The sequence below is a fragment of the Pinus tabuliformis genome, chromosome 3_2 (genome assembly GCF_031772625.1).
Source record: "Pinus tabuliformis cultivar Carrire ecotype Pingquan chromosome 3_2, CPIR1, whole genome shotgun sequence".
Lineage (NCBI taxonomy): Eukaryota > Viridiplantae > Streptophyta > Pinopsida > Pinales > Pinaceae > Pinus > Pinus tabuliformis.
In genome coordinates, this window is record NC_142302.1 from 667,554,961 (window position 1) to 667,577,074 (window position 22,114).

Below are 22,114 nucleotides of genomic sequence, written 5' to 3' on the forward strand. Positions count from 1 at the left end.
AATTGCACTTTAGAGAGATGCACCAAAATCATTGTCTTATTTCAAAACTTGAGTGGGAGCTCTTTAATTATGAGTCAAGAGGAATGATGCGAAGACGCATAGATGAGGTTTGAATAGTAAGTTTTCAGATTGGTGCTTACTTGGTGAGGTATGCAAGCCAAAAGGTACCTCTAGTCTGCTTATGAATCCCTTAGTCGCACGCTCAGCCCTGTCCAAAATCTCTTAGTCGCATGCTTAGCCCTACGAATCCCTTAGTTGCACACTCATCATGGTCCAACTTTGTTGATGTCCAAACACTGAAAACACAAGGCAACTCCAGCAAGATGTGAACATTGAACAGTGAAAACACAAAGCAAATTCAACTCTGGTGGAATACCTCACGAACAAAGATGAAAAAACTGAAAAAAAATCAAGTTGCGTGCTTTAAAGAAGGGATTTCCGTGGGACATGTGTCCTAAAATCGAAATACGCTACGACAAGTTTTCGCCACGATGCAAATACGTGTCATGATTTTAGGACACAATAAAAATTGTATTCGACAGGTTTTATACATCGTGTCATGTCTGACACGTGGAATACATTACATGAGACCCTAAGGGATGTGTCCTATGACTGAGAATAGGAATTTATTCAAACATTTAGTACCTGATCTAAGTGACTACTATCTGCCTGTTTTCACAATGCTTGAGATTGGGATGGTGGAAGCATTGGATCTGAATGACTCGTGTTGAATTTTGGTGGCTACAGCCTGTATTCAAGTTGACCCTCAAAAGGAATTAAAAGGAAGAAATTTATAATTTAAATTTGGATTTAATTTACCTCTAAAATGCTCAAGTCAGCCCCAAAAGTTCAGGTCGACTCAACCATAAAGACACGTCTATTCGGGCACCCTCAATCACTATATAAAGGCACTTGACCTCATCACTTGGAGACCAATTCGACCATCACAACACCTAATTTTCTGTTCACACGTGCAAGTTAAGGAGAAGATTTTGAGGCAGTTTGACCAAGTCTGTTTTAACCAGAGTCGAGCGAATTTCTGAGGTAGTTGCAAGAGGCTGAAATTCGGCCTTGTTGACCAGAGTTGATCGAATTTCAGAGGAGTTGCAGGAGGCCGAAAAAAGTGGTTTGTTTGACCAGGTTTGACGTATTAAGTTTTGTGGTCAATCTGACATATTTTGATTGGAAAAATCATATTGTATCTCTTGTTGAATTGGACAAAATTTCTTTAAGAAAAGGTTGCTTGGTTTTTCCCTAGTTAGGGTTTTCCCAGGGTTAAAATTTGTCTTGTGTTTGTTTGTCTCTTCATGACCCTACTGTCATTATTTTAATCATTGTTGAGATTTTTTATGTGTAATTGCTTAATGATGTAATTAGTGAAGAAGTCATTGGAAGTAATTATCAGATTAGAAGATCGTGAAAAATCAACATGGTTTCAGAGCGAGGTTAAAGAGCAACCACTAAAGAGACTTGAAGAAAGGCAAGTGACTTGCTTGAAAGAGGCTAAATGAGAAGGAGAAGCTGCCATGTTTGTATCTATGTCTAATAAGTATCTCTATCCTATGAGGGTCAAGCTCTACTTGTAGTTGTGTGTGGACCAGGTATGGAGGGTTGAAGCCCTAGTCCTAACTCTGGTTGTGACTAAAAGGAGGCTCTCATCTGAAGTCCTGTTATTCTATTTTTGAGAGTCTGAAAATTGTTTATAATTACGGATGAAACTCCTCATCCGAGTTTTGTTATTAAGAAGCACTGAATCACTAAGCACAGAGTTCTGAGTAAAACAAGTTAAAGAATAGGACATGCGGAGGTTGGTATCAGGCCTGTTCATGGCTATTTGTGATCAAGAGTGAAGATTAGGGTGTGCTGTAGGCTGCCCTTGCCCTAAGTTTAGGGTTGCAAGATGATTAAGTAAGTCAAGGGCCTTAGGGCTAATTCAACAAGGCCGAAAAGCTTCAGGACAAGGCCGCAACTTATTTGAGGAAAGTCGTAGGCAGAAGGAGGCCGAGAGAACTCAGGAGGGTGAACAAAAGAAGTTGAGAGGCCTCAAAAGTTTATGAAACAAAGGAAGGACCAATTTAGATTGGGTAAACAAATATTCGCTAAAATGACTTGTTTGTGAAATCTGTTAGAGGAAGAAAAGCTCAACAACAAGAGTTATGATAGTGTAAAGTTATCCCACAATGAATAGTTGAAAGGAGCCCTTGTATAAGCATTGGAGGATAGTCTTATATGCAATGAGAAGAGAATGCTGAGCGTCTGCTCTTATTGATCAGGGTTTAGACATTGGAATGCCATATTCCCTTTTGAAAGGGACATTTTACTTTCGTGGAGCATTCTTTATTGAATATTTATTTTTGTTGACATAGAAGTTGGTAAAGAAGCAGAATACAAACTATATTTGCTTGGATTGATATTGGTGGTTTGACCAAGATGGAACATCCTTGATTGATTGATAATATGATGGAATAGGCAATCACACTTTCATCTTATATGTAGAGACATGAGGACTCTATGGCACATTCTTTTCACTTATGGCTTTGGACAAATTGGTTATGTTCTACATTGACTACAATAGGATAATTTGTGCATGTCAAGTTTAATAAATTTTTGGGCTTAGGGTTTGTAAACTCTAGAAGGTCTGAAGGTTATGATAATGGTTTGCAAAATCCTAGAACATGGCCAAGTATGCTAATGTCATTAGCTTGTAGTTGATTTGTGGATGAAGAACCCTAGCTCATGCAAGGAAGAAAAGGAAAGCAACATGCATTAGTAGTTGATGAAGAGAATAAGGATGATGAGTTTGCAGATGGATTCCAATGATTTCTGCAAGAAGGTAAGGATCGAGAGGGAGTTGACAAAATTCCCCACTATCCTTAGATCAAATGATAAGCACTTTTATCTTTCTTTCATGATTATTGTTCTTATTTTTTTTTGGTCAACCTCTTGTCTTTGTATCTTTTGCTTGGTTATAATCGTTTCTTCCATGACCTCCTAATGAGGGTTGCAGGTGCATCGTGAAGACAACGAAAGCTCTTGCAACAGATGGAAGCATCGGGAAGAACGGAGAAACATTTGTGACAAGAGGATTTTCCTAGGATTGAGTGACTCATGTTCAAGAGGGAGAAATTGTATTGATGATTGGAAGAGCTCCTAGTTCAGAGGGAGTAGGCGGGCCAACAAGTTTGAAGAATGCCATGATGGAGAAACTTGTGTCGAAAAGAAGTCAATGGTGACTTCCAAGTGGATCTACAAGATGAAGTACGCGGTAGATGGCAACAAAGAGAAGTACAAAGCAAGATTCACAAGGATTCTCCCAGAAAGAGGGAGAGGACTATGAGGAGACATTTGCTTTAGTTGTTAGGCACATTTGTGTTAGAACTATTATTTCTGTTGCTTCTATTATGGGTGGATGTGAAGACCCCTTTCCTCAATGGAGTAATTGAGGAGGAAGTGTACATAGAGGTACTTCAAGGCTTTGAGGTACATGAGAGGGAATCTCATGTTTGCAGACTAAAGAAGGCTTTGTATGAACCTTGAGCATTTCTCATATTGATGATTATCTAATGAGTCTTGGTGGATCTTGTTATTTGACTTATTTCTGATGGAAGTAGAAGGACTCACGTGACAAAGAAAGCAACAATGGAAGGAAGATTTGCCTGTGTGATAGAGGGAGCAATCATGGACTGCTTTAGTGTTAGAGGGAGTTAACCTTTGAGTTCAAGATGAAGGATCTTGGTTAGATACATTATTTCTTGGACTAGAAGTATAGCAAAAGTTGGGTAAGATCTTCCTTTGTCAAAAGGAAGTACATTGTTCTGATTCTTCAGAGATTTGGGATGATGAACAACAAGTCCATGTCCATTCCCATGGTTACCAATCTGAAGAAGTTAAGTGGAAGAGGGAGAAGCCAGGATTGCCACAACAAGATCTGTCAGGGTGACCTAAAAGCAGCTGTGGTGATGGATCTAGTGAAAGAAGCCAGTCAATTTATGGTTGAGTTGAGGCATGCAACACGTGTGTTGAGGTACTAACAGGATACAATTGGATATGAATTGAAATAATGAAGTACAACTGCAGGGATAAACAATTTCAGTTTGGGTAGAGAGTGCAGGAGACAGGAAGAGTACATCAAGATGATGCTTCAGTTTTGGGTTCTGTTATGATATTCTAGATGAGCAAGAAGTAGACATATGTTGCACTCAACACTGCAGAAACCAAGCATATTGCAACTAGTTTAGCGAGTTGTGAAGCAGTGTAGCATCAAAAGCTACTCCCAGGATTTCTTGGAATAGGTGTAGGAGACGACCATGATGATAAATCGAAGCACATTGAGATCTAGTACCAGTATATTCGAGATATGGTATAGAAGGGAGCAGTAAGGCTCCAATGCATTTCTACAGATGAGTAGGATGCTGACATTCTCACAAAGCCTCTGTCCTAGGGTGAAGTTTGTATACTTCAGGGACAAGCTTAGAGTAGTTGAGAATGCTTCCCTTAGTTAGAGGGAGTGTTGATGTTGTAGCATCAAGGGGCAAACATTCTCCCTAGGTCAGGATATTGATAGGTCAAAGTTATTGACTAGGGGCAATGTAATGTGGCTAGGGAGAATGGCCCCGAGAGCATCAAGGTCCAGAATGCTCCCCTAGATTGCCAAGAAGTACTTGGTTAATGGGTAGAGTGAGCGCCTTTAGCATTGGGCAAATGTATTACCATTCAATTGGCATGCAGGTATGATAATTGCCTAGGGTTTCACCATACGTCGTAGGTGTTGACCAAGTTCCAGGTGATGATTTGGATAATTGGTGACCTAGGACTAGTCTTATAAACCCCAAAAGGCCAAAAGGGCAGTGGGACACTAGAAGGCCTTTGGCCAATGGGTTACTAGATCCATTTGCAAAGGAGAGTTGACTGGTAGGTAATGAGATCCCTTTGCATGATGTTGATGTAGGATGCTTTCCACGTGAAGTGGATGGATACATTAACATAGTAAGCTCATTCGATCTTTTCTTTGGATGGAGAAATTGTTCAACAAAGAAGACATTTGAGAAAGTCAAAGTTGAATACCTCCCTAGCCAAGAGGGAGTGTTGATTTTTGGTGGCTACGGTTGGTATTCAAGTCGGTCCTCAAGACGAATTAAAAGGAAGAAATTTATAATTTAAATTTGGAATTAATTTACCTCCAAAATGCTCAAGTCGGCCCCAAAAGTTCAGTTTGGCTCAGCCATAAAGACACCTATTCGGGCACCCTCAATCACTATATGAAGGCACTAGACCTCATCACTCGGAGACCAATTCGACCATCACAACATCTTCTGATTCTCTGTTCACACGCCATATTCTGATTATCTGTTCACACGTGTGATTTAAGGAGGAGATTCTGAGGCCATTTGACCAAGTCTGTTTCCACCAGAGTTGACCGAATTTCTGAGGCAGTTGCAGGAGGCTGAAATTTGGCCCTGTTGACCAGAGTTGACCGAATTTCTGGGACAGTTGCAAGAGGCTGAAATTTGGCCCTGTTGACCAGAGTTGACTGAATTTCAGAAGAGTTGCAGGAGGCGGAAAAAGTGGTCTGTTTGACCAGGTTTGACCTATTAAGTTTTGTGGTCAGTCTGACATATTTTGATTGGAAAAATCAGATTGTATATCTTGTATTGGACAAAATTTCTCTAAGAAAAGGTTGCTGGGTTTTTTCCTAGTTAAGGATTTCCCAGGGTAAAAATTTGTGTCTTGTGTTTGGCTGTCTCTTCATGATCCTACCGTCATTATTGTTGTTATTGTTGAGATTTTCTATGTATAATTTCTTAATGATGTACGTCACATTAGATGAATTCATGAAGAAATCATTGGAAGTAATTATCAGATTAGAAGATCATGAAAAATCAACGTCTTTCAAACCTATGTACAATATGTAAAAGCTGTGATGACCCAAAAAATGAGAAGAACAAGGGCAATAACAAAAAAAATGAGCCCTTTGGAATTTTGCATTTCCTTTTTTATGGACATGGAGACCTTGCTTGTAAATTGTTGTTGAAAATATAATATTAAAGTTACCAGAAGTACAAATCGAAACCCATCATACGAAACCAATGTTTTGGGTTGCAGTTTGTACAATAGATTTAGATTCAGTGCAATGCAAAAATAATGGATGGGAAAAATGGTCATATTGTCCAATCATCAATGTCCATGATTGTGAAAACTGAAGATATTGCCTAGGATATTCTTAAAATCTGCCCAAAAAATCCGTGTAATCTGCCAAAAATATCTCTGAAATTTGTTTGGAACGTTCCTGAAACCTGCTTGGAATGTCTTGGGGATGCCCAGCAAGCCCCCAAGTCTCTATTAAGTCCCTAGCAGTCTGGGGACATTTTGTAAGGGTCCATAAGATAAGATAATTTTATAATTTATTAATGTCTTTGGGTGACCACAAAATGTGGAAATGGTGGGTATGCTGGGTTTTTGGGGGGAGGAGTCCCGGCGGAACACAGGAAATAACCTTCCCACCATGCTTCTAATATTCTAAATTCAGTAAGCCATTGGTCCTGGTCCCAACAGCAGCAGACATCAACTTCCTTACCAAGGAGGTCTTACTTGTGATGATTATATCTTTATTACTAAGGAAACATGCCTGTGGATTTTCTCTAATCTCCTTTTTCAAGGATAGGCATGTTAAATTGGTAACTTATACCCTAAGCTCCTAATGTTCTAGTGGCAATTCTTCCCGCAGGATTTATAATCAATTCAATCAGTTTCTTCCTTTGGGTGGCAGCCCAAGTTTAACAATGTAAAAATGTCAATCAATGCTTTTCTGATTTTAATTCATCATGTGTAAGAAAAGATAATGCTGTATTGCAGAAGTTAAAATGATATGAAATGGCTTTATAATTATTTCAGTCAGTCTCAGTATTTTTAAGCATTTTTTGATAACGTCTATATTTACTATTTTTAAAAGTAAAGATTTTGTGATATGCAGATCTCCTTTATAAGGATTTCCTGGTTGACCAAAAGTTTAGTCTAACCACCTACACTCCCACCGGATTGGTAAGCTGTTTTCTATTTTCTTATTTGAATTTTGATTAATCTGTTGATTGAACAAAGATCCAACTTTGCAGTAGTGAGTGCCAGTGCCCTAGTGCACAATTCCATTTTTTTTGCCACATGGTACTGAGAGTTGGTTGCTTGCATGGCTGTGACAAGCAGGTCTTTACATCCACTGGTACCAAGAAAGGGGAGCTTTTTCTTGGGGATCTCACGACACAGTTGAAGAATAAAAATGTTACAACTGATATTAAAGTGGACACAAGCTCCAATGTATGGAATTGCTACAGTAATTGATTCACTAAGATTTATGCAAAATTGCTTTTGAATGTCTTTTTAAGTCAGAGTGCCATTAACTTTGTTTTTTTCGGTCTTACATTTCTATTATAATGTTGTGCTTGATGAAACGTAGGTGGTTGCTGATAGGGTGCTATTCAATCTTTTATCCTATATGTCATTGCATGGATTTGAACTTGAAGTAGCTAATTTACAGTTCATTTTGGAGTCTTAAGTAACTTTATTTGTTTTCTTTACTCAATTGGGAAGAAAATAATATGTGTTAACATGATTAATCTTTTTCTGAATAGTTATTTGCAACTGTGACAATCGATGAACCCACACCAGGATTGAAAGCTATTCTTAGCTTCACTGTCCCAGACCAGAGATCTGGCAAGGTACGAGTCCCCCGCTTCCCAACTAACTCTCAACCTCTGAAATTATTTGGGAATTTTAATTTGTTCTTCAAATTTTATCTGTGATATAGTGTACGAGTGGCAGGGGTACTGCGATTATATTTATTTTATTCGTATATATGGTGATATTCTGCTGTTTGTTTGGATGTTTTTTTGCTTTGTTTTTGTTGGTTTAAAAACTTTATTTGGGAGATGTTGCAGCTGAGGGCTCGAATGTAAGTGTAAATATGCTCTTTGGGAATCCATGTTCTCACTGCAGCTTGGGCCAGGAATCTGTATATGGTCCAGGTGATCTAGGACATGCTTCAAAGTTCAAATGCACTCTTTAAGATTGTATCTGAGCTTCGTCAGGAGAGGGTGAAACGGACTACAGTAACAGCTTATTATCACACCTCAGTGGGGTTTGAGGAGGGGGCAGGTCCTTACCATGTGGTTTTGGTTCATTGTGGATAGAAAACATGCATTAGACACAACGTTTGGTTTTAGTTGTGCATGACATCTTATTTGACGTAAGTTTGATTATATTTGTTTGACTGTAGCCATGAGAGGTTAACTGGTTGGGTGAAAGGAGGGAATATCTTATCCTCCACCAGGGTTCACAAAAGTTGCTGCTTGACCCCCACAAGGGTCACCAAAGGCAGTAGAACCATCATGGGTCAAGTGGTCTCACAGCCCTTTAGGGTAAAACCCACAAATGGCGTCCTACCTTTGGGTGATGGCCTTAGGTTTCTGGGATTGTGGATCTTGGATGATTCCCCTGGAAGTATTCTTGATTCCACATTTGTTTCACAGCACTGTAAAGGCTGCTTGGTTTAACCTAAATTATTTTGATATTTTCTCTTGAGCGAATCAATATTATATTGATGCTGACTAATTGTTTAGGTCCAAGGATTACTGGTAGTGTTGGTGGTGGGTTTATCAGTCAGCTTAATAAATAGTGATTTCACATAGATGGAACTCAGAGAGAATACTTAATTGAAGATGCTCCTTGTGTTTAAGTATGAATTTTAAGGAAAATTTTGAGGATGGGAGTTTATCTTAAAGTTTAGAAACCTTGGCGAATCTTACTAGTCCCTAATATGCAAATTGTAAAATTTTGGTGATATTTTTGTAGAAATATTTAGATTTCCTATGATTTTATATTAGTTGATATAATATTTTGGCGATTTTTAATGTAAAATAATGGTGTACTATAAAATTCGGGCGAATCAATTTAGAAAAAAATAGAAATCGGCGAATCTTTTTTTGGAAAAGGCATGGAAATTTAGCCCACCAGCAAATATTAGCCCCTAAAATTTTCCGAGTATGATCCAATAGTTACATGTGTTTTGCTGTACTCTTTTGTATTGGTACAGTTGGAGTTAGTTTCAAATGAAAAGGCATTTGGGTCTCTTCTGGTTTAAGCACAATCTTATTGTCATATGTACATCGATGCACTCTTTTTGTATCCTGGCTAGTTGTGCTTCTTGTTTTCCATTGAGGGACATTTTTTAAGCACAAGTTGAATGTTATATGAGCTTTGATGCATTCTTTTATAATTGCAGCTGTTTGTTTCAAACACAAGGACACCTTGTTTCAACAGAAATCTTAGGAAAATGCTTGCAGTATAATTGCTAACTAGATCTTAGGATTAATAGGTATGCTGTTTTTTCGTTGCTATCTTGTGTAGTACACAGAATGAAGGGGTTTATGAGGAGAGCTTTATAAAAATAATAGGGTAAACATAAAATAATCCTACACCCAAGCATTGGTGCACTCTGGTCAGCATAATTGCAGTTGTTTGTTTCAAATATAAAGAGATAGTCTCAACCCAGATATTATAATTTTTTTGCAGTGTAGTTGGTGATTATTTATTTAGTGTAATGGCTATGTTGTTTTTCCGTGGCTCTATTGTGTAGTACACGATGAAGGGGTTTTGTAAGAAAAAATGGAGCAGTTTAATCATGGAGTAATCTTCCCTCCCCCTGCTGTAATCTGGTGATCCCCTGCGAAGTTACTATTCTGATTAATCCGGAATTCTGATTGATTTTTTGAGCATCTGAGTTGGTTTAGAATGGGGAATAACCCCTTGGGGCAAAATTCCAACATGCATTAAACCTGGATCTTTGTGGAACTCTGCCTGTTCCCACAAATTTGGCTGGATTCATCTTAAATTTATCACTGAAAATGGAGTCTGATTGCTATGAGTTTAGCTTACTCCAGAAAAAATTATAACAATAAGACAGAAGAATCCCACACCCAAATGTCTTCCGTGCTTCACTGATAGAGATAGACTATTCTCTATTTTTCTACTTTTACTGCTAAATGTTCAAAGACGAGTGCCATTAAGTAGTTCATTAGAAAGAATAATCCAGAAAAAATAAACCAAATTTGGTAATGACTTACTTGGATCACAAGGACCTAAAGGACCTTGATTGCACCTGATTGATATGAAAGTTGAACCTCATTCTTGTTTCTGTTGCTATGTGTCAGGTTGATCTTCAATACTTTCATGATTATGCCGGGATCAGTACAAGTATAGGCTTAACAGCAACTCCTGTTGTGGAGACTTCTGTAGTCATCGGGAATGAAAGTGTTGCTCTTGGGGGCGAGTTTGCTTTTGATACTGCATCAAGCAACTTTACGAAATACAATGCAGGCTTAAACTTTGTGCAGCCAGATTTCATTTCTTCTTTGAATTTGTATGTGCACTTCTCTAGTCTTTGACTTCCTCTTTTTCTTTAGATAGGGAGTTCAACTAGAGTTTCATATACAATATGTAATTACTATATACTGAATCTTGTATAAACTATGCAGAACGGACAGAGGTGATACATTGAAGGCATCTTACTTGCACATTGTGAGCACAAAGACTGCAGTTGGAGCCGAGATTGCCCACAATATTTCAAGGAATGAGAATATTTTCACCATGGGTACTCAACATGCTTTGGATCCCTTTACAACTGTAAAGGCACGCTTGAATAACCACGGAAAAATTGCTGCCCTTGTCCAGCATGAATGGAGGCCAAAGTCTTTGATAACTCTTTCCGGGGAAGTAGACAGCAAGGCTCTTGATAACAGTTCTAAGATGGGTCTATCTCTGGTTTTGAAACCATGAAAGGAGTCTTGAAAATTACTTCATAATTGTTTTTCATAAACCATGGACTACGGACTTTACTATGCTCTGTGGTCCATTTGAGACTGCATCCTATTTAGTGCCCACATTTTGTGTTGTAGGCTGGCACTGTAGCGACATTGTTCAGTGCTTGGTAGTTTGCACTTATAGATTCCCGTAATTATCTTACAAGTTTGAGACTGGTGAGGTTTGAAGATGTCCGTTGGAGAATATTATGGCAGGTTAATAACATATGACTGCTATGTGCAGTGAAGTCAGCAGAAGTAAAAAAATCTGATGTTTCAACTACCAAAAGAAAGAGAAGGGGCAATTTCCTAATTTTTTTGTCCTGCTTATTGTTGAACGTTGTTTTGACATGATTGAAGTTTTATTTTCTTGAAAAGCTCGGACTGTGTAAATGTTATAATTATGTTTCATGCACTAGTGTACTCCGTTGACTGATCAAGAATAGTAGGATATGGGGTGTTTTCCATGTCTTAAGAAGGCTTCAATCTGATACTAGATGTTTGTCATATTATGCATTTGGAGGGTACAATGACACTATCCCATTTTATATAGATATTTTGGCCAGCCTTCTTTGATAAGGTTAGATTTTTTTTCCATATTATGCATTTGGAGGATACAATGACTATCCCATAGTTCAAGATTCTGCTCCCAGCATGTTCAGTGGTACCTGGAGTTTTTTGTCTTATGAGTGCTTTGGCTAATAAACTATGCGATTGAATTATAGGCGGACATTGTGAAGGATCCTGAACACTGGGTTGTGTACTGTGTGCAATTTCTCATCCCAGAATTTATTTTCGATGGGTACTCTGTACAACTAAGTGGAAAATCCAATCGAAACCCCTTGCACAAATCCACCCTGCGTTTTATATCCCGCTGTTGATTGAGGTAAAGCTTTCGTTGGTATTGGACCCTCAGTTGTAGGATTTTACAGATAGCACTATATCCTTGAGTGTGTGAACGTCTAAAAGGAATGTTTGAAGTTTTATTCCCACGTTGATGCTTAGCAGCTAGAAGCGTTACCTTAGGGTTTCTTATCTTGGATGTTAGAGATGAAAAAAGTTTCGTCATAAACAAAACAGCATTTTTAGTATAATGAGCCCTCTGATTTCAATTAAATCCCGGAAATATTGAAGCTGAATGCGAGAAGTCAGAAAGTTGCTATCGCTGAATTCCTGTTGAGTATTGGAGTAAAATGGAGGCGTTTTAGGACAGTCTGTCCCCCACCCCCCACTGATTAAGTTCATCGTTTACGTTCGGAATCATTTTCAGAACTCAATCAGTAGATTTGGAACCTAGTGGATTTATCGCTAACTGTAATTCTTTGTAATTTTTTTTAAGATATCCTTTGCGTCTTCAAGGTCGCTGCATGAAGCAGTGCAGCTCAGAAGCTTCTGTGTGGGGACTAGTACCGAGAATTAGTTTTGTCCAATTTTGAGATTTTGTTCAGAATTGTTATGTCACTGCTAGTGACATTTAGTGATCGCATTTTGGTATTAATCAAACAAAATTTTCAATTTTTTTTTTCCTCATAGTTTAACATTGGGTTTTGGTTTTCCCAAAATGGTGACGTTGGCACGCCGCCACCAGGGCTCTGTTTCCCAAATCCTATCGTCAGCACTGTTCAATCGTATTATTCCGGAAGGTATGAGGTTTACCTGTGTACTGTTCTGTCTTCAATGTGTATCTGCACCCACATGCTGGCCGATTGTGCACTCTGCTCAATTAAAGTTTGCTGACGGTGAAAATATATGTCCAAGGTTCGTCAAACATGTTTTCAGGCTGCGAAAGGTGTCACGGTCTCACCAGAGATCTCTGCACAATTGCCAGCCACATTAGAGCAATCCGATAAAACCCTTGACATGAGAGCAATCAGATAAAACCCTTGAGACATAGCAAATAGGAGTCCTTTACAGAGGCGGAGGAGGAATTGCCCCGAGGAATGGAGGAGGAATTGCCCCAAGGAATTGACTGGACGGCTAGAAGTGGTTGGGTTAAAAACTTAAAAGGTGTTTGAATCTGTTTTTGATGGTGGAAATGGATTCTGCACTATCAAAAATTTCTCGGGCACTTAAAATTATGAAGTTTGACAACTTTTACCTGGATTTACAAAATTCCACAAAATTCCCTGCTAGATTTTTTCAAAATATAGCCGGAATTTCCATAACTTTGAAGACATTTTTTTTTTCCATAACTTTTGGGGCAAAAAAGCATGATCGTTAAACTACGGCTAGCAAATGGAGTTGTCTAACAAGGCAGAGGAATTGCCCGGACGGCCAAAAGTGGCTGGAATCCGGGCAAAAAAATTTCAAAAAATCTTGTAGAGGCAGTATTTGAATCGTGTTGTTGATGGTGGAAATGGATTCAGCACCATCAAAAACGTCCAGTACACCTAAAATTTCGAAGTTTAACAACTATAACTTGGATTTATAAAAATCCTTGCTGGATTTTCTCTAAATATTACTGGAATTTCCATAACTTTCCGGGCAATTCCTCCGCCTCATTAGACTGCGCACTAGCGGATACAGATGGTGCCCAGAAAAGGTGAGAGTCCAGTGGCTCAATCTTCACACGTTCCGGTCTCACCAGAGATCTCTGCACAATTGCCAGCCACATTAAAGCAATCAGATAAAACACTCAAGACATAGCAAATACAGATGGCGCCCAGAAAAGGTGAGAGTCGAGTAGCTCAATCTTCACACGTTCCAGAGTGGTAGTTCGCTTTGAATTTGAGAGCGCATTGGGAAGCGGGGATACCCCAAACGATTGTTCAGATTGCCATTTCCCTTGTGTTTTGACGACTCAGAATGAAAGGAAGCTCTGATCAATGCACTAGATGATATAAAAACTCTGTTGATCAAGATTTCTTCGAATTAGTGGCATAACCATTGTAATTAAATCAATCCCTCCGACATTATTAGCGTTAAAGGGGCTGCAAATTTTGCAGAAATGGTCTCCTGCAGGTTCCATGTTCGATACACGCAGTGTTCCAAAGATGGCTGGGAGCTGATTTTATTTTTGGGTAGCCGATGTCAGAAAGTCTCCGCCAACTCGAGGTATGGATTTACTATAAAGCGGTTTTGTGTCAAAGTTTAGAAATGCTATATTTGTTTCATTTTTGTTTGTAAAGTCGAAAAGCCCGGACGGCCCGGTTCTATGTAACACGAAGTGTGGGTTCTTTGGCAGCTCAGCCATCATGAATATGGCTCGAAATGCTATAGAGATAATTTCTTGGCCTAAGCACAGGCATCTGCCATTAAATCCGCGGTCGAGATATCCCTGTCAGTCGACATCGATCGTAGTGAGGCCTTGAGATTCGATGTTTCTATGTTTCGAAACATTGGGGAAGTTGTTGGTCATCCTTAGATAATGGGAATTCTGTGCCTTCCAAAGAGACGCGAGGGTTCCGAACTCATGCCAATCTTGCTGGAAGCTAGTGGGATTGACCCCAAATTCCTGTTTATTTATATTATAAACCATTGTTAATTTAATTCCAAAGCCAAATACCAACCACAATGCATCTGATTCTCATAAGCACACCGAGGAATCTTTTTCCAGGGACATGTGTAAACAATAAACTAGCAATTGCATCGAGAGAACATGAGTGGTAACACTTACCAATCGATTTCACTTATCAAAAGAGAATCGATTTCACTTGCAAATCGATTTCAAATATCAAAAGATGTGCAAAGGAACGGCGGAAAAGGAATGTGGAAAGAAACTATCTCTGTGTTACAATAATAATAATAATAATAAGTAGGATTACTAGCAATTGCCCCAGAAGGTGCAAAGAGAGGCCGATAGAAATGTTAAATTGAAAGAATTGTATTTTGGTTCAAAATAATAAATATTATAATAATTCAATCATTCAAACTAAACCTAGTCAATAAATTGTCCAAAATAAAATAAATCCTTAATCAAAATTATACCAATTATTATTCTTCGTTTCTCTCAATTATTTATATAATAAAATCCAATCAATCATTCAAAATAAATCAAATCAATAAATTTCCCAAATTAAATCCCAATTAATCAAGATTATTTGGGAATATATATGTATAACCCAACAAAAAAATTATATTTATATTGAGTTGTCCAGAGCATTTCCATTCTTGTTATTTCAAAGGGAAGGTACATGGGGTAAGGTTATTTTGGCATCGCTCTGTTTGGCTAGTGAGATAGTAATTTATTTCGATTTTTGTAAACACAGTTCTAAATACTGGGATCTTGGTGATTATCTTCCCCATCACATTTACTCGGAAAAAGTTGTTTAGTGGTGCCAAAGTAACTTAATAATCCCACTCTTCCAAAAGTAGACACTACGAAAAGCGCTGACATCATTGGCAAGCATAACAGAGTTCAATTTAAATTTCGTATAGGGCCCCATCGCTGCACAATAACATAATACTCAGACCAAAACTCTTACAACGGTAGTGGATGTAAACATATTAATATACCGTAAACCTTACCTCGAGTTCGATTCACACTAATGCCATACAAAACCACTAGAAGTCATAAAAATATCATAGCTACAAAATAAAGAATTTAAAAAGGGTAAGTTAAAAACCTGCATGTTAGTCATATCCATAACTCTCCAGAGCATGCCGGGACGGGCACGAAGGTGCTTTTGAAGCATATTCCCGATGACCACGTTAGAGAAGTCAATATTTGTTATGCGCTTAAACCCTGCATCATATAGCTTCTCTGATACCTTTTTACATCCCATTATTTTGCCAATAATATATTATGGCATTTATATAAGCAAAGGTTTTCAAAATTATTATATCAATATTTTTCCTACATCCATGTTGATAATAAGAAGGGGAGGAAGCAAGCCATGGACTGAGTCAAGGTCAAGATGGTTAGCGAGGTCGAGGGTCAGGTCAATCCCACCCTTTATCAATGTTGCGTCCATATAGGGTCGAACATTGTCTCTAAACAATGTGTTACAGTAATAATGATGACCTTCGACTACCTTAGGCTTGGATCACTTGCCACGTGGACCTGTCCATGATGGCAATGCAAGCACATAACTTTCCACATGGGCTATTGTGTGGCTACCAGGTGGAGGTCAGATGATGTGGTAAGGTTTGAAATGGCCTATGCTTAAAAGTTAATAAATTATGATCCTTGAACCATATTGAGAAAAAAATTATATCGTTGGAATCATCTCAATGAGATGGATGCAACGATATTGTTCATTTTAATTTTTGAGGAAGTTGAAAAAAGATTTTTTTTTAGATCCCATTCCCATAACTATAACTTGGAGTTTGGAACATAGTAACCGCCTCCTTCTAAATCTAACTGCAATAGATCACAATTCTAACTACTTTTTTTTCACACCCATTTGACTCCAATGACTTCCTTTTCGATAGGAGGATCTAGAAGCTCCCTAGTTTCATTCCTCTCTATTGCCACCATTTCTTCATCCATTTCTTTGAACCATCTGAGACATTAAAGGAAAAATAGTGTATCTCTAAATTTCATTTAAAGATTTTACCTTTATGAAAAGAGGAATTCATCTTGTAATAGTACTTGAATTTGAAGAAGATGATGGTGTGGATGTAGTGGGAAAAGTATTCAAGGTACTGGTTGGATTTGTAGAAACAAAAGATTCATCTTCTTGTTAAATAACTTTTGGGTTTTCTTGTTGTATTCCTTGATTCTAATGTCCTTCCTCTATTTCATCAAATAACACATCATGACATACAAGTAATTTTTTATTTTTCATACAAGCATCCCTTTGTCGCCTCATAATAGCTTAAAAATATTTCACACTTTTATCATCTAGTTTGTTGTTGTTGTTGTTTTTTTTTTTAAATGACCATGAGCATAAGCAATACAATCAATAACTTTGAAATGAACAACACTAAGTTTTCTTCTAGTGCATCCCTGATATGGAATCATATTTTGCACACTTCTTATTGGACATCCATAAAAAAATAAATATATATAATTATAGCTTTACCACAGAAGTGTTTGGAAGACCTTTAACTTTCAACCTACTTCTAGAAATCTCAACAATTGATCTATTCTTCGCAAACATTCTATTGGGAACATTCTATAATTAATGTCTTCCGTACATATCCACTTTCCCTCTCTCTCAGCAACGTCTAAATTGTTGAACAATAACAAATACATCATATTTTTTTTGTTTAATATAAGATACACATATTATTCTACAAAAATCATAAAAAAAAACAATAAAATACTTCTTGACTTGTCACGAGACAATGTTTTCATAAGACCACATATATCTACATTCACTAACTCTATTGGTTTTTTTCTCTCCAACATTTTCCCGGTGGGAAAGGAATTATCAATAATACATTTTTCAGAAACTTGATCAACACAAGCATCTACAGTGAAAAAATTTAATATCCTTATACACATTTTTACCACTAAAGTTTAAAGGTTAATAGCATCACATTTGAAAGCGAAAATTCCTTCCAATTCCTGAATCAAAACCAAACTATGTAAGATTAATCTTCCTGAAACAGGGACGGCTACAGCTACTGATCTTCCCGGCATTGTTCGTTGCGCCAGCATTAAGTGGGAGACTTTCTTTATCTCGATATCCCACGCGTTATCCAATGTTTTCCATGGAGTAAGTGAGAGAAATGTTTGAAGGGCGGTGGAGAACCTTTGGTTACGCCTAGGCAATCTGTTGTTGTCGTAGATCCAAAAAAGCCCATTATCCCAATGCCCCGCAAATTCATCCCACTCTTCAGTACCCTCTCCCACTATTCTATGCTCCACATTTTCCATTTCTACTTTCGATATGCACAACAGTACATCATTTATGTCTTTGTGTACATACAAGCGATACAAGTCACCGTACATTAAAGGCTGGCTGTCACCGCGATCGGCCTTCGGTATCATGAAAATATAATCCTCGTTTTGAGACTGAGACAGAGCCGGACGTCTTCTGTTTACAGTCAACTCCTCTGGAAAGAGGTCGTCTGGAGCAGGACATCTTCCGAATACACTTTTGTAAGCAAGCTCGTTATTAATCCTACGATTCAACTCAATATAGGTTGGCAGCCTGTTTGATTTATCCAGAATCAAGTTTCGGGGAAGTTGAGTATTAATGTTAACATATTCCCATTGCCAGTGGCTTTCATTTTCTCCGTTTCTCGACAGTTTCCATACGTTGGTTTCTAAGGCATGAGATCCACTTCGCTGCCATATGTAGCTGTGTCCCCCACAAGTTGTGGAGGCATAAATATAATCCCCTAACATTAGAAGGTAGGGGAGTCTTTTCCAAACAACATTGAACTCTCTTAAATTGAGCAACCACACTTTGTACACCTTATGCCAAACCTTGCGTTCTTCTCCATACCACGAGAGGGATTCTACACACACAAACTCCTCTTGTTGAGGCATTTCTTGGACTCAAAAAAAGGCAATACAATGAACTCGCTTGGGGAGATAATAGCAGCCGCGTTATAAACACGATCATATAATAATGTGGTATGATCCGCCATAGCATTGCCCCACGATCGACTCAACAACCTCAGGACCGGCCTGGAATCCCATGGCATTGCCCATAATCGAGGAATGACTTCCCCGAGAACGACGTCATCACTGAGTCCAGAAACTAAGTCTCTTTCTGCCCAATATCATAACAAAATACTTCATTACTGTGTGCAGAAACTAAGAATCTTTCTCCCAAATGACAAAAATCGCAGAAAGCAAAGAAACGAATGTTTAAATAGAACAATGAAATTTGAATGCAATAATCAAGAACAAATAACTAACTCACCTGCTGCCATGGATGTCTGAGATGTCACATCAGCATCCGTTTCTCTGTGATTTTCTTCAATTGCGTCTAATCTGTTCGCAAGATTTTCCATCTTTACTAATATAATGTGTTCACTTCGCACAAAGGTGTGTGAGATAACAGATTTTCAAGAAATATATATATATATATATATAGGTTTTGGGGGTGGTTGAAAATGTTCACACGATTAGAAAAGAAGTCGAGGCGGACCATTTTTCGAAATAGTATAATTGAGGCCACAGTGTTCAGCTAGGGGCTTCGCAAGATTCCTCCAGTCGCCCTACCATTCGAAGGGTTCGTCTGAGCGGAGTTTGAAAAATTCGTCCCAGTTTTCTCGACTGGTGAAGTCTTGCAAGGCCCCTAGGAGTTTCTCTTCGACTTTCCTGCTCTTCACGCTGAAAATTCCATCTTTCATGCTCTACATGGACTTTCCTATCTCCATTGAGTCCAGATAGGAAAGGAAAGTCCATGGCGTAACCCAATGCGATCATTATAGGCTAATGGGCAGTTGTACACATGCGGATGTGGCCACTAAGAAAAAAGCTGCGAAAAAGATTGATAACAGGAAAAAGCGGCCATAGAATAGAGACATGCAAGTGATCATTTATTCAAATAAAAGATATATTAATAAGGAAAATTAAAAATATAGTAATAAGGAGATCCTTGGGAAAAATCAGTAAAAATATTTTCAAGAGTGACATAAAAGAATGGGAAAAAACAGTGAAATTATGTTTGCAATTCAACGGATATTTGGAAAAAGTAGTCACTTCAAATCAATGGTTGAAAGTGTTTCCCCTGATCGAACGGAGCATGGTAAAAGTGTTGACGATTGTTGATGCATAGGAAGGCCTATCGACCTAATTATTTGTTAAATTAATTAAATTAATTTTTTTTAAAGAATTAATAAGTTATTTATTTAGTTTTTTTCTTAAATTATTAATCTAAATAATGTTATAATATAAAATTATTTATTATTAAAATTTAATAGGTTAATTTTTATTTTTTTTAAAATTATTAACTTAAATAATTTTATAATATAAAATTATTTTGAATGATTTTCCTGTCAAAATAGTATATAAATTATTAAGAACAATTAAAAATTTAAATATTAAAAAAATACCAAATATTTTATAATTTGTATATAAAAAATAAAAAAATAAACTAAAAGCGATGTGATGTTTTTTATTACAAGTTTCCAACACAAATTTGCATTCCAGTGTTATCCCAGAGGAAGATCTTACCAAGCTTATTGCAAAATATTCAATAACTAATCCACAGGTATTGCAATTGGACATGTGTGGACGCGCTTTTCCTGATCGTTTACTACAAGCTACCTTTGCCCATTGCAAAATGTTCAATAACTAATCCAGAGGTATTGCAATTGGACATGTGTGGACGCGCTTAATGTCGAAAACTATAAACTGAGCTTACAAGGTCGATTACTATGTTTATTCAAAACTATGATCACATGTAGTTTGTACTAAAGATAGATTTCCAATTAGAATCAAAGGACATTACAAGATTGTTGGAATGTAATTTCAACTGCAACAACAGTTGAACAGAAACCGCACCCTCACCTGCAAACAATCCCAGCAGTCCATCTGTCTTTAATCCAACAGCCATTATTTGTTTCGGCTTATTCACACCACCGCCATAAGTGTCTTTTCACCGTTTGCTTGTTTGTGTTCCCAAAGGAGGAGGAAGATCAGATCTGGGCTCTGCGCCATAACTGCTCACCAAACAGCATTAAAGAAGAAGCATGGCCGAGAAGGAAAGTACTAGCCTCGAGCCAGCCGCAGCATTTATCAGTCTTGGGTTTCAGCACAACCGACTCAAGAAATGCAGCAAAAGATCAGATTTGTTCATTATGTGCAGCAGAGACTGTCAGAGAGTTGAGGCGGTTGATGGATAAGTTATGACCGCTTCCTGCACTATATATATGTGTAGACACAGCAGTGTAATAAAATGAGAGAGACATTGATATAGAGAGCAAAGGGGAGCACACAACAGCGTGAAGTTTTGCAGTTGTTCTGTTGAGAAAACAAAGGCAATACGCAGCAGCGCGTATGTGCTAAATGAATGCAGACATAGATTGAAAATCCTTTTGTAACACACAGTAGTGTAGAACAAGAGAGTTTTTTTTGTATTGCACAGCAGTGCTGAAATTTTCTGAGATAGTTGTTTTGTGGAACTGAAGCGTTCCTGTTGTAATCTCTCTATCAAGAGGAAGATGCTCTTTAACATAATATTTTGTGAAGATCCCTCTATGTGAGGAAGACTTAGTTTTAACACTTAGTTTATTTTTATAAATAGAAGTTTCTTTTTGCCTGTTGCTGTTACACCGTAAGTCGAAAAATACTTGACGTCAAAAATCCCCGTTGCTGTTACACCGTAACTCAAAAAATACTTGACGTCAAAAAGTTACGTCACTGCAACACCGAAAAATTTACGTTGCTGCAACACCACGAACAACCACTGAAAAAACTACGTTGCTGCAACACCACGAACAGCGTTGCTGCAACACAAGTTACAGCAACTGAAAAAAACTGTGTTGCTGCAACACCGTTTCCAGAGAACGAATTTTTCTGTTTTTCTGAGTTAAAAACAGAGTATTTTTCTATGTCAAAAACAGAGTATTATTTTGATTAGTTTTTGATCCTGAGGCAAAGTAGAGTATTATTTTATGCTCTGTTCTTGTGTTTTTGAATTATCAGAAAACAGAGTATTGCTTTCTGTTCATATTTTTGTTGTTTCGGAATTTATCAGAAAATTCTCAACAGTGGAAACAGAGGATTTTTCCACTGTATTTTGTTTGGAATAACCAGAAATTCCCGACATGGTATCAGAGCTAGTCCAGGCTCTTTGAAGTGTCAAAGAAGCTGAAGGTAAAGGTTTCTTGCAGCAACAACTTCTCCAGCAGCGTGAAGACTCAGCCAAGAAAGAATCTAAGATATTTCTCAAGAATTTTTTCTGTGATTACTGTTGAAGAGAGACAGTGATTTTCAAATACAGTCAAGTATTTGAAGCATAATTGAAAAGTGCAAGGAATGGCCAGCGTGGGTATGTTTAATACTCAGCTCCCACTATTAAATGAAAAAAACTATGACTATTGGGCAATAGTTATGAGAGCTTTTCTTTTCTCAGAAGATTTATGGGAATTTGTTGAAGATGGTTTTGAAAAACCAAAAATGATGATGAGTTTAATAGCTTAACTCAAGCAGAAAAAGAGCTGTTGAAAAACTATAAGAAGAAGGATTCTTTGGCCCTCTACTTCTTGTATCGAGCAGTGAATGAAAGTGTGTTTCCAAGGATAGCAGCAGCTAAGACATCCAGAGAAGAATGGGAAACTCTCAAGATAGTCTATCAAGGCATGGAGAAAGTGAAGACAGCAAAACCTCAATTCATTGAGAAGAAAGCTTGTGATGAAAGCTTAGAGAAAACAATGAGTGATAAAAACTGTTTGTCTCGTGGTGAAGGTGATTAGAA

The 22,114-nt window shown here is 37.8% G+C and overlaps 1 protein-coding gene across 2 annotated transcripts in view; it reads left to right on the plus strand.

The window, feature by feature from the left end:
- LOC149182406 (mitochondrial outer membrane protein porin of 36 kDa-like) overlaps nt 1-11,160 on the plus strand; it is a 66,021-nt gene extending 54,861 nt beyond the window's left edge. For both annotated transcript variants that reach the window (XM_089416836.1, XM_089416837.1), the window contains exons 3-7: nt 6,971-7,038; nt 7,198-7,308; nt 7,623-7,709; nt 10,200-10,408; nt 10,524-11,160. In XM_089416836.1, the coding sequence (XP_089272962.1) occupies nt 6,971-7,038; nt 7,198-7,308; nt 7,623-7,709; nt 10,200-10,408; nt 10,524-10,824 (776 nt within the window). In that variant the 3' untranslated portion in view covers nt 10,825-11,160. The remainder of the gene's footprint in view (nt 1-6,970; nt 7,039-7,197; nt 7,309-7,622; nt 7,710-10,199; nt 10,409-10,523) is intronic.
- Nucleotides 11,161-22,114: the final 10,954 nt, after the last annotated feature.